The 15022-nt window shown below is 50.3% G+C and overlaps 1 protein-coding gene across 1 annotated transcript in view; it reads left to right on the forward strand.

Annotated features, from left to right (window-relative positions):
- Positions 1-15022, forward strand: part of FANCI (FA complementation group I) — a 171030-nt gene that overhangs the window by 141981 nt on the left and 14027 nt on the right. Inside the window, exons 32-34 of the mRNA XM_075345932.1 lie at positions 728-915; positions 2269-2325; positions 2408-2467. Coding sequence (XP_075202047.1) covers positions 728-915; positions 2269-2325; positions 2408-2467 — 305 coding nt within the window. The remainder of the gene's footprint in view (positions 1-727; positions 916-2268; positions 2326-2407; positions 2468-15022) is intronic.

Here is a 15022-nt window from a genome sequence, read left to right on the forward strand (position 1 = left end):
GAGAGTGATGGGGTGCTACGCCAGATGACCTGGCCTCCACAGTCACCAGACCTGAACCCAATCGAGATGGTTTGGGGTGAGCTGAACCGCAGAGTGAAGGCAAAAGGGCCAACAAGTGCTAAGTATCTCTGGGAACTCCTTCAAGACTGTTGAAAAACCATTTCCAGTGACAACCTCTTGAAGCTCAAGAGAATGCCAAGAGTGTGCAATGCAGTAATCAAAGCAAAAGGTGGCTACTTTGAAGAACCTAGAATATAAGACATATTTTCAGTTGTTTCACACTTTTCTAAGTATTTCATTCCACATGTTTTAATTCATAGTTTTGATGCCTTCAATGTGAATCTACAATTTTCAGAGACCTGAAAATAAATAAAACTCTTTGAATGAGGTGTGTCCAAACTTTTGGTCTGTACTGTATATTTTTTTATTGTGAAAACAAACAAATTCTTCCAACTGAGATTATATATTCATAGTAAGCGCATGATCGGTCCTTTTCAATGTGCATAGTTTAGCGTACGAGTCAACAACCTGAGGCACGCCGACCCTTGTGGAACTACAACCCTGTGCGGGCATGCCGGAAGGTTTCGTTTCACAAGAGCTGGAATACCCCAGATTGCTGATTCTCGGCTTAGAGAATACACTGACCGTGTGTTACTGGGTGGATGAAGATCTTGCGTTGTAGTACTCATAGGGTGATCCATAATAGAACTATATTGTATTTTGGCAGCTGATGGTGGCACCCAGGATACTAATTCCAGAGAACCGGTGGAAAAGGCAATCATTCTTCAGCTTGGGACATTGCTAACTGCATGTCATGAGCTGGTCCAGACTGCACTGCCAGCGGGAAGTTGCATGGACACTTTGCTAAAAGAACTTACAAAAATGTACACCGTCCTAACGGCTCTTGTAAAATATGTAAGTAATTTGGTAAATCTAAATATTAAAAGCTTTAAGGGTTTTCCTCTGTAATAAGTGAATTATTACTAGGATATGCTATAACTTAGTAATCTGTCGGGTCCGACTGCAGGTGCCAGTGTCTACCTTTAAAATGGAGGGGCTACAGGTCTACACTTGAATGAGGCAATATTGCTGATTCAGGAACGAGGAATATCTGAGATCTCAGTCCCCCACCCATCATAATGTTCTAGTCAGTCCTAACTCTATTCCCTAACAGTAAATGGTGGAGATACCGTTTATTATTAATACTTGCCCATCTTTACATATTTGATTCTAGTAAGGAAAGTAATTTAAAGGCAGCGCGGTTGGGTTATAACCTGAACCCTGGAGGCAAATTTGATACTAGATAGATGGGTTAAGAATCTTAATCATTTTAAATATTGATCTAATTTTTTTGAGCAATAATGTCCAGGCATATAGGTATTCTAAAATCACAAGGACCTCGAGGCCTCATCTCAGCTATATATACTTACCTGTTGTCGGTGGGGGTGGAGTCGGACCCCTTGCCAGCCTAGGATAGATGGAAATCTCTAATTCACTCTCTACAGGGAGAGGAATGGGAAGAGATATTGGAATCTCCGACTGCGGTATCCTCGTCAGTTAATAATAAGTTGATTCAATGCTACATTGTTCACCAAGCATACCTTACTCCAACTCGATTATTTAGTATGGGCCGTTCTCGTACATCGGAGTGCCCGAGGTGTCATCTCTCAGGGGCAAATTTCATACATATGATTTGGAGCTGTCCCAATATATCTTCGTACTGGCGGGGAGTGACATCTCTGCTGACATCGATTGTGTCGATTCCTGTTTTGTGTGACCCTTTGATATGCCTGTTTGGGGTGGTGGAGGAAGAGTCCTGGGATCATTACATGACAATATTCCTCAGAGAGGCATTGTTTCTGGCTAGGAAATTAATAGCTCTGAGGTGGATGGGAGATTCGGATCCAACTGTGCGGTCCTGGGTTAAACTAGTCAATGCAACCATAGTCTATGAGCGGGTGGTATATTATAATAGGGGGTGCCCGGGAAAATTTAACAAAATCTGGGGTTTGTGGAATTCTTCTCCAGACACACTTATGCAAATGATAAGAAGTATGGATAATAACATTGTTCTATCTTAAGTGCTAAAGATATTATGGACTTTATATGACTGTTCATTGTTATATTCAAATATTACTATCTATATACTGAGCTATCTTTATATGGCAAATGTCAGTTGTACCATGTTTGAAATTGTTAATAAAACAAAGTTAAAAAAATAAATAAATGTCCAGGCATAGTATCTCACAAATCTGTGTTTATTTCCAGTATTTGCAAGTTTGTACCAGTCATGCAGGAAAGATTCCAACCCGTTTGGAGAAATTGGTAGGTTCATATCCAATCGTTCACTTACTTATTAACTAATTCAAGTTGTTATTTTTCTGCCTAAACTTTCTATAATCTGCAGGTTAAGCTGTCCGGCTCGCACCTAACACCGCAGTGTTATGCGTTCATTACATATGCACAGGTATGTGTCATGAACTCTGTTATTCTGTACACTCTCGGGACATGTTGTTCTATAATACTGTCTTTCCAAGCAGATATTAGTTACTACACTGTGCCCCATGGGGGCAGTATATTTTACCTACAGATCATACACATACACCAGGCTGCTATTTATGCTTGTACACACAGTAGCCCAGGGGTCGGGAACCTATGGCTCGCGAGCCAGATATGGCTCTTTTGATGGCCGTATCTGGCTCTCAGACAGGGCTCCTACCTGTCTATGGGCAAATGCCGGGGCCCTGGAGAGCCGGGGGGGCCCACTCGGCCTCGTCAGTTCTCCTGTCCCTTGGCCGGGGCCCACTCGCCTTTATAGTTCTGCTGCCCCCGGCCGAGTTACGGGGACCGCAGTCCTCGGCAGCAATCTGCGGCGCCGTTACTTTAAGGCGCGCAGACATCCTGTTTTGAATTTCATCTGTGGGCGGAGCTACCGCCTTCTCAGTCCCACAGATGAAGGAGGCGAGCTTCTGTCCGGCGCTGTGTGGGCCCCCTCTCCACCGTGACCTAATCGGGTAAATGCCCTCCCCGCCTCCCCATTATGGGCCCCGGTGAGCTGCTTCTAACCCCCCAGATGTATGCCCTGCCAATCCCCCCCCCCCCCCGCCGATTCCGCGGGTGCTGTACCCGCCGAGCCGCGGGTGCAGGCCCCACAGAGCAGCAGAGTTGTGTGTATTTGTCTGTATGTAGCAGAGTTGTATGTGTTTGTCTGTATGTAGCAGAGTTGTATGTGTTTGTCTGTATGTAGCAGAGTTGTATGTGTTTGTCTGTATGTAGCAGAGTTGTATGTGTTTGTCTGTATGTAGCAGAGTTGTGTGTGTTTGTATGTAGCAGAGTTGTGTGTGTTTGTCTGTATGTAGCAGAGTTGTATGTGTTTGTCTGTATGTAGCAGAGTTGTATGTGTTTGTCTGTATGTAGCAGAGTTGTATGTGTTTGTCTGTATGTAGCAGAGTTGTATGTGTTTGTCTGTATGTAGCAGAGTTGTATGTGTTTGTCTGTATGTAGCAGAGTTGTGTGTGTTTGTCTGTATGTAGCAGAGTTGTGTGTGTTTGTCTGTATGTAGCAGAGTTGTATGTGTTTGTCTGTATGTAGCAGAGTTGTGTGTGTTTGTCTGTATGTAGCAGAGTTGTGTGTGTTTGTCTGTATGTAGCAGAGTTGTATGTGTTTGTATGTAGCAGAGTTGTATGTGTTTGTATGTAGCAGAGTTGTATGTGTTTGTCTGTATGTAGCAGAGTTGTATGTGTTTGTCTGTATGTAGCAGAGTTGTATGTGTTTGTCTGTATGTAGCAGAGTTGTATGTGTTTGTCTGTATGTAGCAGAGTTGTGTGTGTTTGTCTGTATGTAGCAGAGTTGTGTGTGTTTGTCTGTATGTAGCAGAGTTGTGTGTGTTTGTCTGTATGTAGCAGAGTTGTATGTGTTTGTCTGTATGTAGCAGAGTTGTATGTGTTTGTCTGTATGTAGCAGAGTTGTATGTGTTTGTCTGTATGTAGCAGAGTTGTGTGTGTTTGTCTGTATGTAGCAGAGTTGTGTGTGTTTGTCTGTATGTAGCAGAGTTGTGTGTGTTTGTATGTAGCAGAGTTGTGTGTGTTTGTCTGTATGTAGCAGAGTTGTGTGTGTTTGTCTGTATGTAGCAGAGTTGTGTGTGTTTGTCTGTATGTAGCAGAGTTGTATGTGTTTGTCTGTATGTAGCAGAGTTGTGTGTGTTTGTCTGTATGTAGCAGAGTTGTGTGTGTTTGTATGTAGCAGAGTTGTGTGTGTTTGTCTGTATGTAGCAGAGTTGTGTGTGTTTGTCTGTATGTAGCAGAGTTGTGTGTGTTTGTCTGTATGTAGCAGAGTTGTGTGTGTTTGTCTGTATGTAGCAGAGTTGTGTGTATTTGTCTGTATGTAGCAGAGTTGTGTGTGTTTGTATGTAGCAGAGTTGTGTGTGTTTGTCTGTATGTAGCAGAGTTGTGTGTGTGTGTTTGTCTGTATGTAGCAGAGTTGTGTGTGTTTGTCTGTATGTAGCAGAGTTGTGTGTGTTTGTCTGTATGTAGCAGAGTTGTGTGTGTCTGTTTGTAGCAGAGTGTAGTACCATTGTTTCAGTCCAGTTGTGGCTTTATACAGCAGGGAGGAGCATTCCTTGCTGTACTAAGTGAACATTGGAGCGATTGATCTGTCAATGGCCCTTTAAAAACATATTGTACGGCTCTCGCGGAATTATATTTCAAAATATGTGGCGTTTACGGCTCTCTTAGCCAAAAAGGTTCCTGACCCCTGCAGTAGCCTGTTCATTACTGCAGACAGAGCTGGGGATGGTAGGGTGGGACGAAAAGGGGTGTTTGAAAAGGGGGGAAGGTAGCATTTTCCTAAAGCTATAGGTGGACTTTATTAAGACAGCTGTTTTGCATTCCAATGGGTAATAGACTGCTGGTGTAAGAAGTGGCAAATTAATTAAGGGGTGCATCATTGGGCTGCACCTGCACCAGAAACTGGAATATACAGCTGGCACAGATTTCAATCATAGATCATGCAAGTTTTCTGGCATACATAGTAGATTTGTTGCACATCGGTCACCTAATTAGTTATTTTGCTCAGTCTGGCTACGCTTTAGGCCCCTTTCAGACGTCCGTGTTTAATCAGGTACAAGCCACACGTATTGGTATGGTCATATGTGTGTAACATCTGTACAGTGGAACCTTGGTTAACGAGAACAATCCGTTCTGGGAGTGTGCTTGTTAACCAAGTTACTCGTTCATCAAAGCAAGATTTCCCATAGGAAATCATTGCAATGCAGACGGATTTGTTCCACAACTTGTTAAATGTCCCTTCCTGGTCCCCTATTCTGTCATTCCACACATGCACAAACACGCAGAAACACACACAAACACACATGCACGCACATATTATATGCTCACCTTACCTTCCGTTCTATCGCCGGTCTCCTGGGACTTGCTGTTCTCTGTTACGGGGCCGGGCTGTGTATCGCGTTACCATAACGACGAGGGAGGAACTTCCCGGCCAGAGCGCTGACGTCAAAGGCAGAGCCGCTTGCCTCTGATTGGCCAGCGCGCTGCCTTTCAGTTGCGGCAACAGGAAGTTCCTCCCTCGTCGCTATGGATGCCGATACACAGCGTGGACTGGAGCGCAGCGGCGAACTACAGGACCCAGGAGGCCGGCGATGAAACGGAAGGTACACTATATTATGTTATATTATATGCTTACCTTACCTTCCGTTCCATCACCGGCCTCCTGGGTCTTGTAGTTCGCCGCGAGGACGTCGCAATGTACCCGGGAACTACAAGAACCATGACACCGGCGGTGGAACGGAAGGTAAGGTGAGCATAATACTGTATGTGTGTGTGTGTTTGTTTGTGTGTACATGTGTGTGTTTGTGTGGACTGCAAGTGCGGGTCAGAGCGCGGTGGATGTACAGAACCGGAAGTGTGTGCGGTGAGGATTTCGCTCGTACAGCAAAGTTTTCTCGTAAAGCGGGTTACAAATTTACAGAAAGCTTTTCTTGTTAAGCGAAATTCTTGTTAAGTGGGTTAATCATTAAGCGAGGTACCACTGTATTTGCATATGTGTGACATCAGTGTGACATGTACCGGAGAAAATATGGGTCTTTGAAATAAACGGATTTTTGTGTACTTGTGTAAAATCGTTTTCTCTTAGCCATCATTGGGGGACACAGGATCATGGGTGTTATGCTGCCTATCCATAGGAGGACACTAAGTAGATGCAAAAGCATAGCTCCTCCTCTGCAGTATACACCCCCTGGCCGGGCCAGGCAGCCTCTGTTTTAGTACACAAGCAGTAGGAGAAAAATCAGTAAAAACTTCTCAACAGAGGAACATGAGAAAAAAAAGAGTCATAACCAAATAAGGTACTTAGAGAACCAAGGCCCAACAGGGCAACAGGGTGGGTGCTGTGTCCCCCAATGATGGCTAAGAGAAAAACGATTTTACGGTGAGTACACAAAAATCCGTTTTTCTTCATCGTTCCTTATGGGAGACCCAGACCATGGGTGTATAGCTTCTGCCTCCGGAGGACACACAAAGTACTACACTAAAAAGTGTAGCTCCTCCCTCCGAGTATATACACCCCCTGGATGACCAAATCTAGCCAGTTCAATGCTTTGTGTTCAGGAGGTCACACATCCACACATGCATTCATTTTTGATTTTAAAGAGTTGGAAGAAAAGCGGGTCCAAGCTGGACCCCCGGCATGTCCCTTCTCACCCCACTGTGTCGGCGGTGCTGTTAAGGTTGATTTTACAAGGCTGGAGCCTTACATGCCGCGCTCCTTCACCATCCCTCGGGCTCTGGCTTGAAGTGGGAGCCATCACGGTTCTCAATGCTTTGCAGGAGACCGGTCTCCATCCGCAGCCCTTTCAGGACCCTGCCGGACGGAGCGCTCACCCCTCAGGGACCTGGCCCTGCGTCTCATAAGCTAAGTATTGAGACGTTATTGAAGGGTCCCTTGTAAATTTATTGTGGGGAGAGTGTTTTATATAACTTTGCTGTGATTTCCGGCCGGTTCTCTGTTTTTTTTCCTGAGAACCGCGCCGAGGGTGCCTGCTCGTCGGCCGCATGGAAAAATTTAGGCCCCGGCTTCGGCTGCGGCCTACTTTCGTTTTCACTGCCCCTGCATGTTAGTCATGCAAGGGGACAGTGCGGCGCCGCCCACCGGCCGTTCAGCAGAGGGGAGGACACTCCTCTCTGAGGAGATGTTTCCCTCCCCTGTATTTCTCCTTGGCCCTCCGGTTCCCGCTCTTGGATGAAACCCCGCCCCCCCTCCTCACTCCGGCGCCATTTTATCAGCGTTCACACACTGATCGGCGCTGGCTGCTGCAGCTCTGCATCTGTCTGGGGGTCCAAGCTGTGGAATCCGGAGGGCACACAAAACGGTCTGGTAAGCCACAACCTCTGGTTGTGGACTTTCTTGTACACTCTCTGGGAGTCATTCTGAAGGAGTGTGTTCTTTACTGCAGAACCTCCACCTCAGCAGCATGTCTCTCACTAGGAGCAAGGCTTTACTCTATATGCACTGCATGTAAGCTCATACTGCCTGAACCGAGCACATATCCTCATTGTGATGCCTGCTCTAACATGGTGGTGCCTCAGCCTGGAGTCTCCCCAGGGGTCCCTCCGGCTGCTCCGGCCCCGGTGGCTGAACCCCCGGCTTGGGTAGAATTGTTTTCTAAGTCTATCTCCCAGTCCTTTGCCGACTCCATGGGACAGCTGTCCCGGACTCTGCTGACCATGCATCAGCCCCCTTCTCAGGGCGCCTCTGCTGCTCCGACTCGCTCTGCAGAGCTCACAGAGGATTTTTCATCTGTTCCCAGACCCTGTCCTCCTAAACGGAGACGCAGGGATTCTTCTTCCTCGTCCCACGGCTCTGATTCACGAGCTGAATTGCAGGGCGAGGAGGATGCCTTTACTGTGGGCTCGGACGCTACCTCTATGTACCCCATTGATCTAACCGAAGGTGATGCAGACGTTAGTGATTTGATTGCGTCCATTAATTCCGTACTGGACCTCAATCCACCAGTGTCAGAGGAACAAGCCTCTCTGGTAGAAAAACACCAGTTTACCTCACCTAAGAGAGCAAGGAGTATGTTTTTTAACCACTCCAGTTTTCAGGCCACTGTGACCAAACCCAGGGCCTGTCCTGACAAACGCTTCCCAAAGCGTAGTTCTGATGACCGTTTTCCCTTTCCACCAGAGGTGGTCAAGGAGTGGGCTCACTCACCAAAGGTAGACCCTCCGGTGTCTAGAATCTCAGCCCGGACAGTTGTATCTGTGGCGGATGGCACCTCACTTAAGGATTCCACTGACCGCCAGGTTGACCTTCTGGCCAAATCTGTATATGAAGCGGCAGGGGCCTCGTTCTCCCCGTCTTTTGCAGCAGTGTGGGCTCTTAAGGCCGTCTCTGCTTCTCTGGCGGAGATGCATTCCCTCACCAGGGACTCTATGCCCGAAATGGTTGCCTTAACTTCCCAGGCTTCGGCTTTTTCATCCTATGCCATGTCTGCCATTCTGGAGGCTTCTCACCGCACGGCGGTGGCTTCCGCTAATTCCCTCGCGATCCGCAGGATCTTGTGGCTTCGAGAGTGGAAAGCAGACGCTTCTTCCAAGAAGTACCTTGCTGGGCTCCCTTTTGCTGGATCCCGGCTGTTCGGTGAACAACTGGATGAAATTATTAAGGAAGCTACTGGCGGGAAGAGTACTTCCTTGCCACAAACTAAAACCAGGAAACCTGTCCAGGGCAGGAACCAGTCGAGGTTTCGTTCCTTTCGTTCCTCTAACTGGTCATCCTCTAAGCCCTCAGCCTCGTCCACTAACTCAGCCAAGGATCGGAAACCCACCTGGCGCACGAAGCCGCGTCCTCAGAAGAACGGAGGAGCCGCTGCCACTAAGGCAGCCTCCTCTTGACTATCTGGCCGCGCCAGCAACGTCCTTGGTCGGTGGCAGGCTCTCCCACTTTGGCGACGTGTGGTTTCAACACGTCTCCGATCAGTGGGTGCGGGATATCATCTCCCACGGCTACAGGATAGAATTCTCTTCCAGCCCGCCAAACAGATTTTTTCTGTCCACTCCCCCCTGCTCCAAAGCCGCCGCCTTCTCTCAGGCCGTGGCATCCTTGCAGGCCAACGGAGTAATTGTACCGGTTCCCGCCCGGGAACGGTTCAGAGGTTTCTACTCAAATCTCTTCCTAGTCCCCAAAAAGGACGGTTCCTTCCGGCCCATCCTGGATCTCAAGCTTCTCAACAAGCATGTTCAGGTGCGGCACTTTCGCATGGAATCTCTGCGATCAGTCATTGCCTCAATGACCCAGGGAGATTTTCTAGCATCCATCGACATCAGAGATGCCTATTTGCATGTGCCAATTGCAGTTTCGCACCAGCGTTGGCTACGTTTTGCAATCGGAGAGGAACATTTCCAATTCGTGGCTCTCCCCTTCGGGTTAGCCACGGCCCCTCGGGTATTCACCAAGGTCATGGCAGCAGTGGTTGCGGTTCTGCACCTCCAGGGGTTGGCAGTGATTCCTTACCTGGACGACCTTCTAGTCAAGGCTTCATCCAGTGCAGACTGTCAGCGGAGTGTCTCGCTCACTCTCGCCACGCTGGTTCAATTCGGGTTGCTTGTCAACCTGCCCAAGTCCACTCTGACCCCGACCCAGAAACTTACGTACCTAGGGATGCAATTCGAGACTCTGCCGGCACTTGTGAAGCTGCCCTTAGTCAAACAGCAGTCCCTTCATCTGGCGGTGCGCTCTCTGTTGAGGCCCCGCCGTCATTCCATCAGGCACCTCATGCAGGTGCTGGGTCAGATGGTGGCGTCAATGGAAGCGGTTCCCTTTGCCCAGTTCCATCCGCGTCCCCTGCAGCTGGACATTCTCTGCTGTTGGGACAAGCGGACCTCTTCCTTGCACAGGCTAGTGGCTCTGTCGCCACAGACCAGGAGCTCTCTTCAATGGTGGCTTCGGCCCCTCTCTCTATTCCAGGGACGCTCCTTTCTGATCCCGTCCTGGGTGATTCTCACCACGGATGCCAGTCTATCCGGCTGGGGAGCAGTGTTTCTCCACCACCGAGCACAGGGCACTTGGACTCCGTCCGAATCAGCCCTCTCAATCAATGTGCTGGAAATCAGAGCTGTGCTCCTAGCTCTCGTAGCCTTTCACCACCTGTTGGCGGGCAAGCACATCCGAGTCCAGTCAGACAACGCGACAGCAGTTGCCTACATCAACCACCAGGGCGGGACTCGCAGCCGCCTAGCAATGTTGGAGGTTCAACGTATCCTTCAGTGGACGGAGGACTCCAAGTCCACCATATCCGCAGTCCACATCCCAGGCGTAGAAAACTGGGAGGCAGATTATCTCAGCCGTCAAACCGTGGACAGCGGCGAGTGGGCCCTGCATCCGGTAGTGTTCCGGTCAATCTGCCGCAAGTGGGGCACGCCGGAGGTGGATCTCATGGCATCCCGGCACAACAACAAGGTCCCGGTTTACGTGGCTCGCTCTCACGATCCTCAGGCCTTGGCAGCGGACGCGCTGGTTCAGGATTGGTCCCAGTTCCGTCTGGCCTACGTGTTTCCCCCTCTAGCTCTCTTGCCCAGAGTCCTGCGCAAGATCAGAATGGAGGGCCGTCGGGTCATAATCATTGCTCCAGACTGGCCCAGGCGAGCTTGGTACCCAGACCTGCTCCGTCTGTCCGTAGAGGCGCCGTGGCATCTCCCGGACCGCCCAGACCTTCTCTCACAAGGTCCGTTTTTCCGCCAGAATTCTGCGGCCCTCAGATTGACGGCGTGGCTCTTGAGTCCTGGATCCTGACGGCTTCAGGCATTCCTTCCGAGGTCATCTCCACTATGACTCAGGCTCGGAAGTCTTCCTCGGCCAGGATTTACCACAGGACTTGGAGAATTTTCCTGTCCTGGTGTCGCTCTTCCGGCCACGCTCCTTGGCCTTTTTCCTTGCCGACCATCCTGTCCTTTCTACAGTCCGGTCTGCAGCTAGGACTATCCCTCAATTCCCTCAAGGGACAGGTCTCGGCTCTGTCAGTGTTGTTCCAGCGGCGTATCGCCCGACTGGCCCAGGTGCGCACCTTCATGCAGGGCGCATCTCACATCATTCCTCCTTATCGGCGGCCTTTGGATCCCTGGGACCTTAATCTGGTCCTCACGGCCTTACAGAAACCCCCCTTTGAGCCTCTTAGGGAGGTTTCTTTGTTTCGACTTTCACAGAAAGTGGTCTTTCTGGTGGCCATAACTTCTCTCAGGAGAGTCTCTGATTTGGCTGCGCTCTCTTCGGAGTCACCCTTTTTGGTTTTTCACCAAGACAAGGTGGTTCTCCGTCCGACTCCGGACTTTCTCCCTAAGGTGGTGTCTCCTTTCCACCTTAACCAGGACATTTCATTGCCTTCCCTTTGTCCGGCTCCTGTTCATCGCTTTGAGAAAGCGTTGCATACGTTAGATTTGGTGCGGGCGCTCCGGATCTATGTGTCACGCACCGCTGCTCTTAGACGGTGCACCTCTCTTTTTGTGCTGACCACAGGTCAGCGCAAGGGTCTCTCGGCTTCTAAACCGACCCTAGCTCGTTGGATTAGGTCGGCCATATCCGATGCCTACCAATGTACTCAGGTGCCTCCCCCGCCGGGGATTAAGGCGCACTCGACCAGAGCTGTCGGTGCCTCTTGGGCTTTCAGGCACCAGGCTACGGCTCAGCAGGTCTGTCAGTCTGCACACCTTTTCGAAGCACTACCAAGTGCATGCTCATGCTTCGGCAGATGCGAGCTTGGGCAGACGCATCCTTCAGGCGGCTGTCGCCCATTTGTGAAGTTAGGTTTTGCCTACTTCTCAGTTTTCTGTTTATTTCCCACCCATGGACAGCTTTGAGACGTCCCATGGTCTGGGTCTCCCATAAGGAACAATAAAGAAAAAGAGAATTTTGTTTACTTACCGTAAATTCTTTTTCTTATAGTTCCGACATGGGAGACCCAGCACCCTCCCTGTTGCCTGTTGGCAGTTTCTTGTTCCGCGTGTTATCACCGGCTGTTGTTGTAGACAGAGGTTCCGGTTGTTCCGGGTTTTACTCTATCTCTACTTGTGGGTGGATGTCCTCCTTCAGCTTTTGCACTAAACTGGCTAGATTTGGTCATCCAGGGGGTGTATATGCTCGGAGGGAGGAGCTACACTTTTTAGTGTAGTACTTTGTGTGTCCTCCGGAGGCAGAAGCTATACACCCATGGTCTGGGTCTCCCATGTCGGAACTATAAGAAAAAGAATTTACGGTAAGTAAACAAAATTCTCTTTTTCTCTGACGCCTCATTGGGGGACACAGGACCATGGGACGTTCTAAAGCAGTCCATGGGTGGGAAACATAAAAGAAGACAACACAACCCAAGGACTAGGAACCAGTCCCAGACAGCCTGGAGCGCCTACTGAGAGAGGTGCTCTACTGCCGTTTGCAGAATTTTCCTACCCAGATTTGCCTCAGTTGAAACCTGGGTATGGACTCTGTAATGCTTTGAAAACGTATGTAGGCTAGACCAGGTCGCAGCCTTACACACCTGTTCACTGAAGCCTGATGCCGAATGGCCCACGAACCGCCAACTGCTCGCGTGGAATGAGCCCGCAGCCCACTAGGAATGGGCTTGAGTTGCAAGCGGTAGACTTCCTGGATCGCAGAGCGAATCCAGCGAGCCAGAGTCGCCTTTGAAGCTGCCTGTCCCTTCTTAGGCCCCTCAGGAATGACGAACAAAGAGTCCGTTTTCCTAAAGGGGGCTGTCCTGGATATGTAATAGGGACCTTTCCACCCTATGAACTGGGTGTGGACAAAATGAAGGCAGAACAATGTCCTCGTTCAAATGAAACGGGGTAAGAACCTTTTGGAAGGAAATCCGGAAGGGGGCGCAGAACCACCTTGTCCTGGTGAAAGATCAGAAAAGGCTCGCGGCAAGAGAGTGCTGCTAGCTCCGAAACCCGTCTGGTGGACGTAATTGCCACCAGGAATGTTACCTTCCAGGACAGAAGAGCAAGGGAGGATTCCTTGAGAGGTTCAAAGGGATACCTCTGGAGACCGTCCAGAACGAGGTTGAGGTCCCATGGGTCCAGCGGCCGTTTGTACGGGGGAACTAGATGGGAAACGCCCTGGGGGAAGGTCTTGACTTGCGGTTTTTGAGCCAGGCGGCATTGGTAGAAGATTGAGAGCGCTGAGACCTGCCAAACTGTAGAAAGTTGAGAATTCTGGGGATGGCCAGAGGCATAGGCTGAACATTAGTTTCCCTGCACCATGAGAGGAAGATTTTCCATGTACGGTGGTAAATGCGGGATGAAGCAGGCTTTTGGGCGCTGATCAAGGTGGAAATAACCGCGGGAAAGAATCCCGCTCTTGTTAATACCCAGGTCTCAATGGCCATGCCGTCAGCTTCAGGGCTCTGGAGTTCTGATGGAAATGGACCCTTGGGTCAGCAAGTCTGGGATGTCTGGAAGGCGCCACGGTGCGTCTGTGAGCATTTGTACTAATTCGGCGTACCAGGCGCACCTGGGCCAGTCCGGTGCTATCAGTATCACCGGGACTCCCTCTGCCTTGATCTTCCTGATTACCCGCGGCAGCAGGGGTAGAGGAGGAAATATGTAAGGCAGCGGAAGTGGTGCCATGAGCAGACTAGAGCATCCGTGCCGATGGACTGCGGGTCGCGTGACCTGGCTATGAACGCGGGTACCTTTGCATTCAACCTTGCGGCCAATAGGTCCACGTCTGGTGTGCCCCAGCGAGTGCAGATGTGTAGAAACACATCTGGGTGGGGAGACCATTCTCCGGCGGCCAGGCCTTGGCGACTTAGAAAGTCTGCTGCCCAGTTCTCTACACCTGGTATGTGTACCGCTGATATCACTGATCCCGTCGATTCGGCCCAGCTGAGGATCTTGTGGGCCTCGAGATAAGCCGCTTTGCTGCGGGTGCCCCCCCCTGCGATTGATATAGGCTACAGCTGTCGCATTGTCCGATTGAACTCGAATCTGACGACCCGCTAGCAGAGGGCAGAACACTCTGAGCGCGAGGAAGATCGCGCGGAGTTCCAGGATGTTTATGGGTAGGGAAGACTCCTGGGGCGTCCAACGTCCTTGAGCAGTGTGGTGCCAGTACACTGCTCCCCAGCCTAGGAGGCTGGCGTCCGTGGTCAGGACCAGCAAGGTCACTGGGAGAAAAGATCTCTCCTTCGATAGGGATGAGGACCGAAGCCACCAGCGGAGTGCGTACGTGACTGAAGGCGTCAAGTGAAGATGTCTGTCCAGGAAGAAGGGGCTCTTGTCCCAGGCCGCTAGAAGGGCTAGCTGCAGTGGGCGGAGGTGCAGTTGAGCAAAGGGTACTGCTTCCATAGCCGCCACCATCCTGCCGAGCACTTTCATGCTGAATCGAATGGTGCGAGATGGAGGACGTAGAAGGCAGCGTTCCGGTCATTGAAGACCAATCGCCTTGTCCTGAGGGAGAAAGATCAAGCCCCGACGGGTGTCCAGGGACATGCCCAGGAAGGTGATGGATCGTGATGGGATTGGGGATGATTTGTCTAGCCACCCTAAGCGGGATAGGGTGTCCACAGTGATTTGTATGCTGGTTGAGCAGTCGCGGAAGGAGGGGGCCTTGATGAAGAGGTCGTCCAAGTAAGGGAGAACGACTACTCCCCTGGCGTGAAGGACGCTCATGGCGGCCGCCATGACTTTGGTGAAGACCCTTGGTGCGGTGGCAAGGCCGAAGGGTAGAGCTACGAATTGAAAGTGGGAGTCCTGAACTGCGAAGCGGAGGAACTTTTGGTGATCTGGGTCGATGGGTATGTGCAGGTACGCGTCCTTGACGTCTATGGAGGCGAGGAATTCCCCTTCGACCATGGATGCAATAATGGACCTTAGGGACTCTATTCTGAATCTCCGTACGTGCACATGTTTGTTCAGGTGTTTGAGGTCCAGGATGGGTCGAACTGACCCATCCTTTTTGGGGACCACAAAGAGGTTGGAATAAAAAACCCCCGAACTTCTCGTCATCTGGGACA

The sequence above is a fragment of the Anomaloglossus baeobatrachus genome, chromosome 4 (assembly GCF_048569485.1).
Source record: "Anomaloglossus baeobatrachus isolate aAnoBae1 chromosome 4, aAnoBae1.hap1, whole genome shotgun sequence".
Classification (NCBI taxonomy): domain Eukaryota; kingdom Metazoa; phylum Chordata; class Amphibia; order Anura; family Aromobatidae; genus Anomaloglossus; species Anomaloglossus baeobatrachus.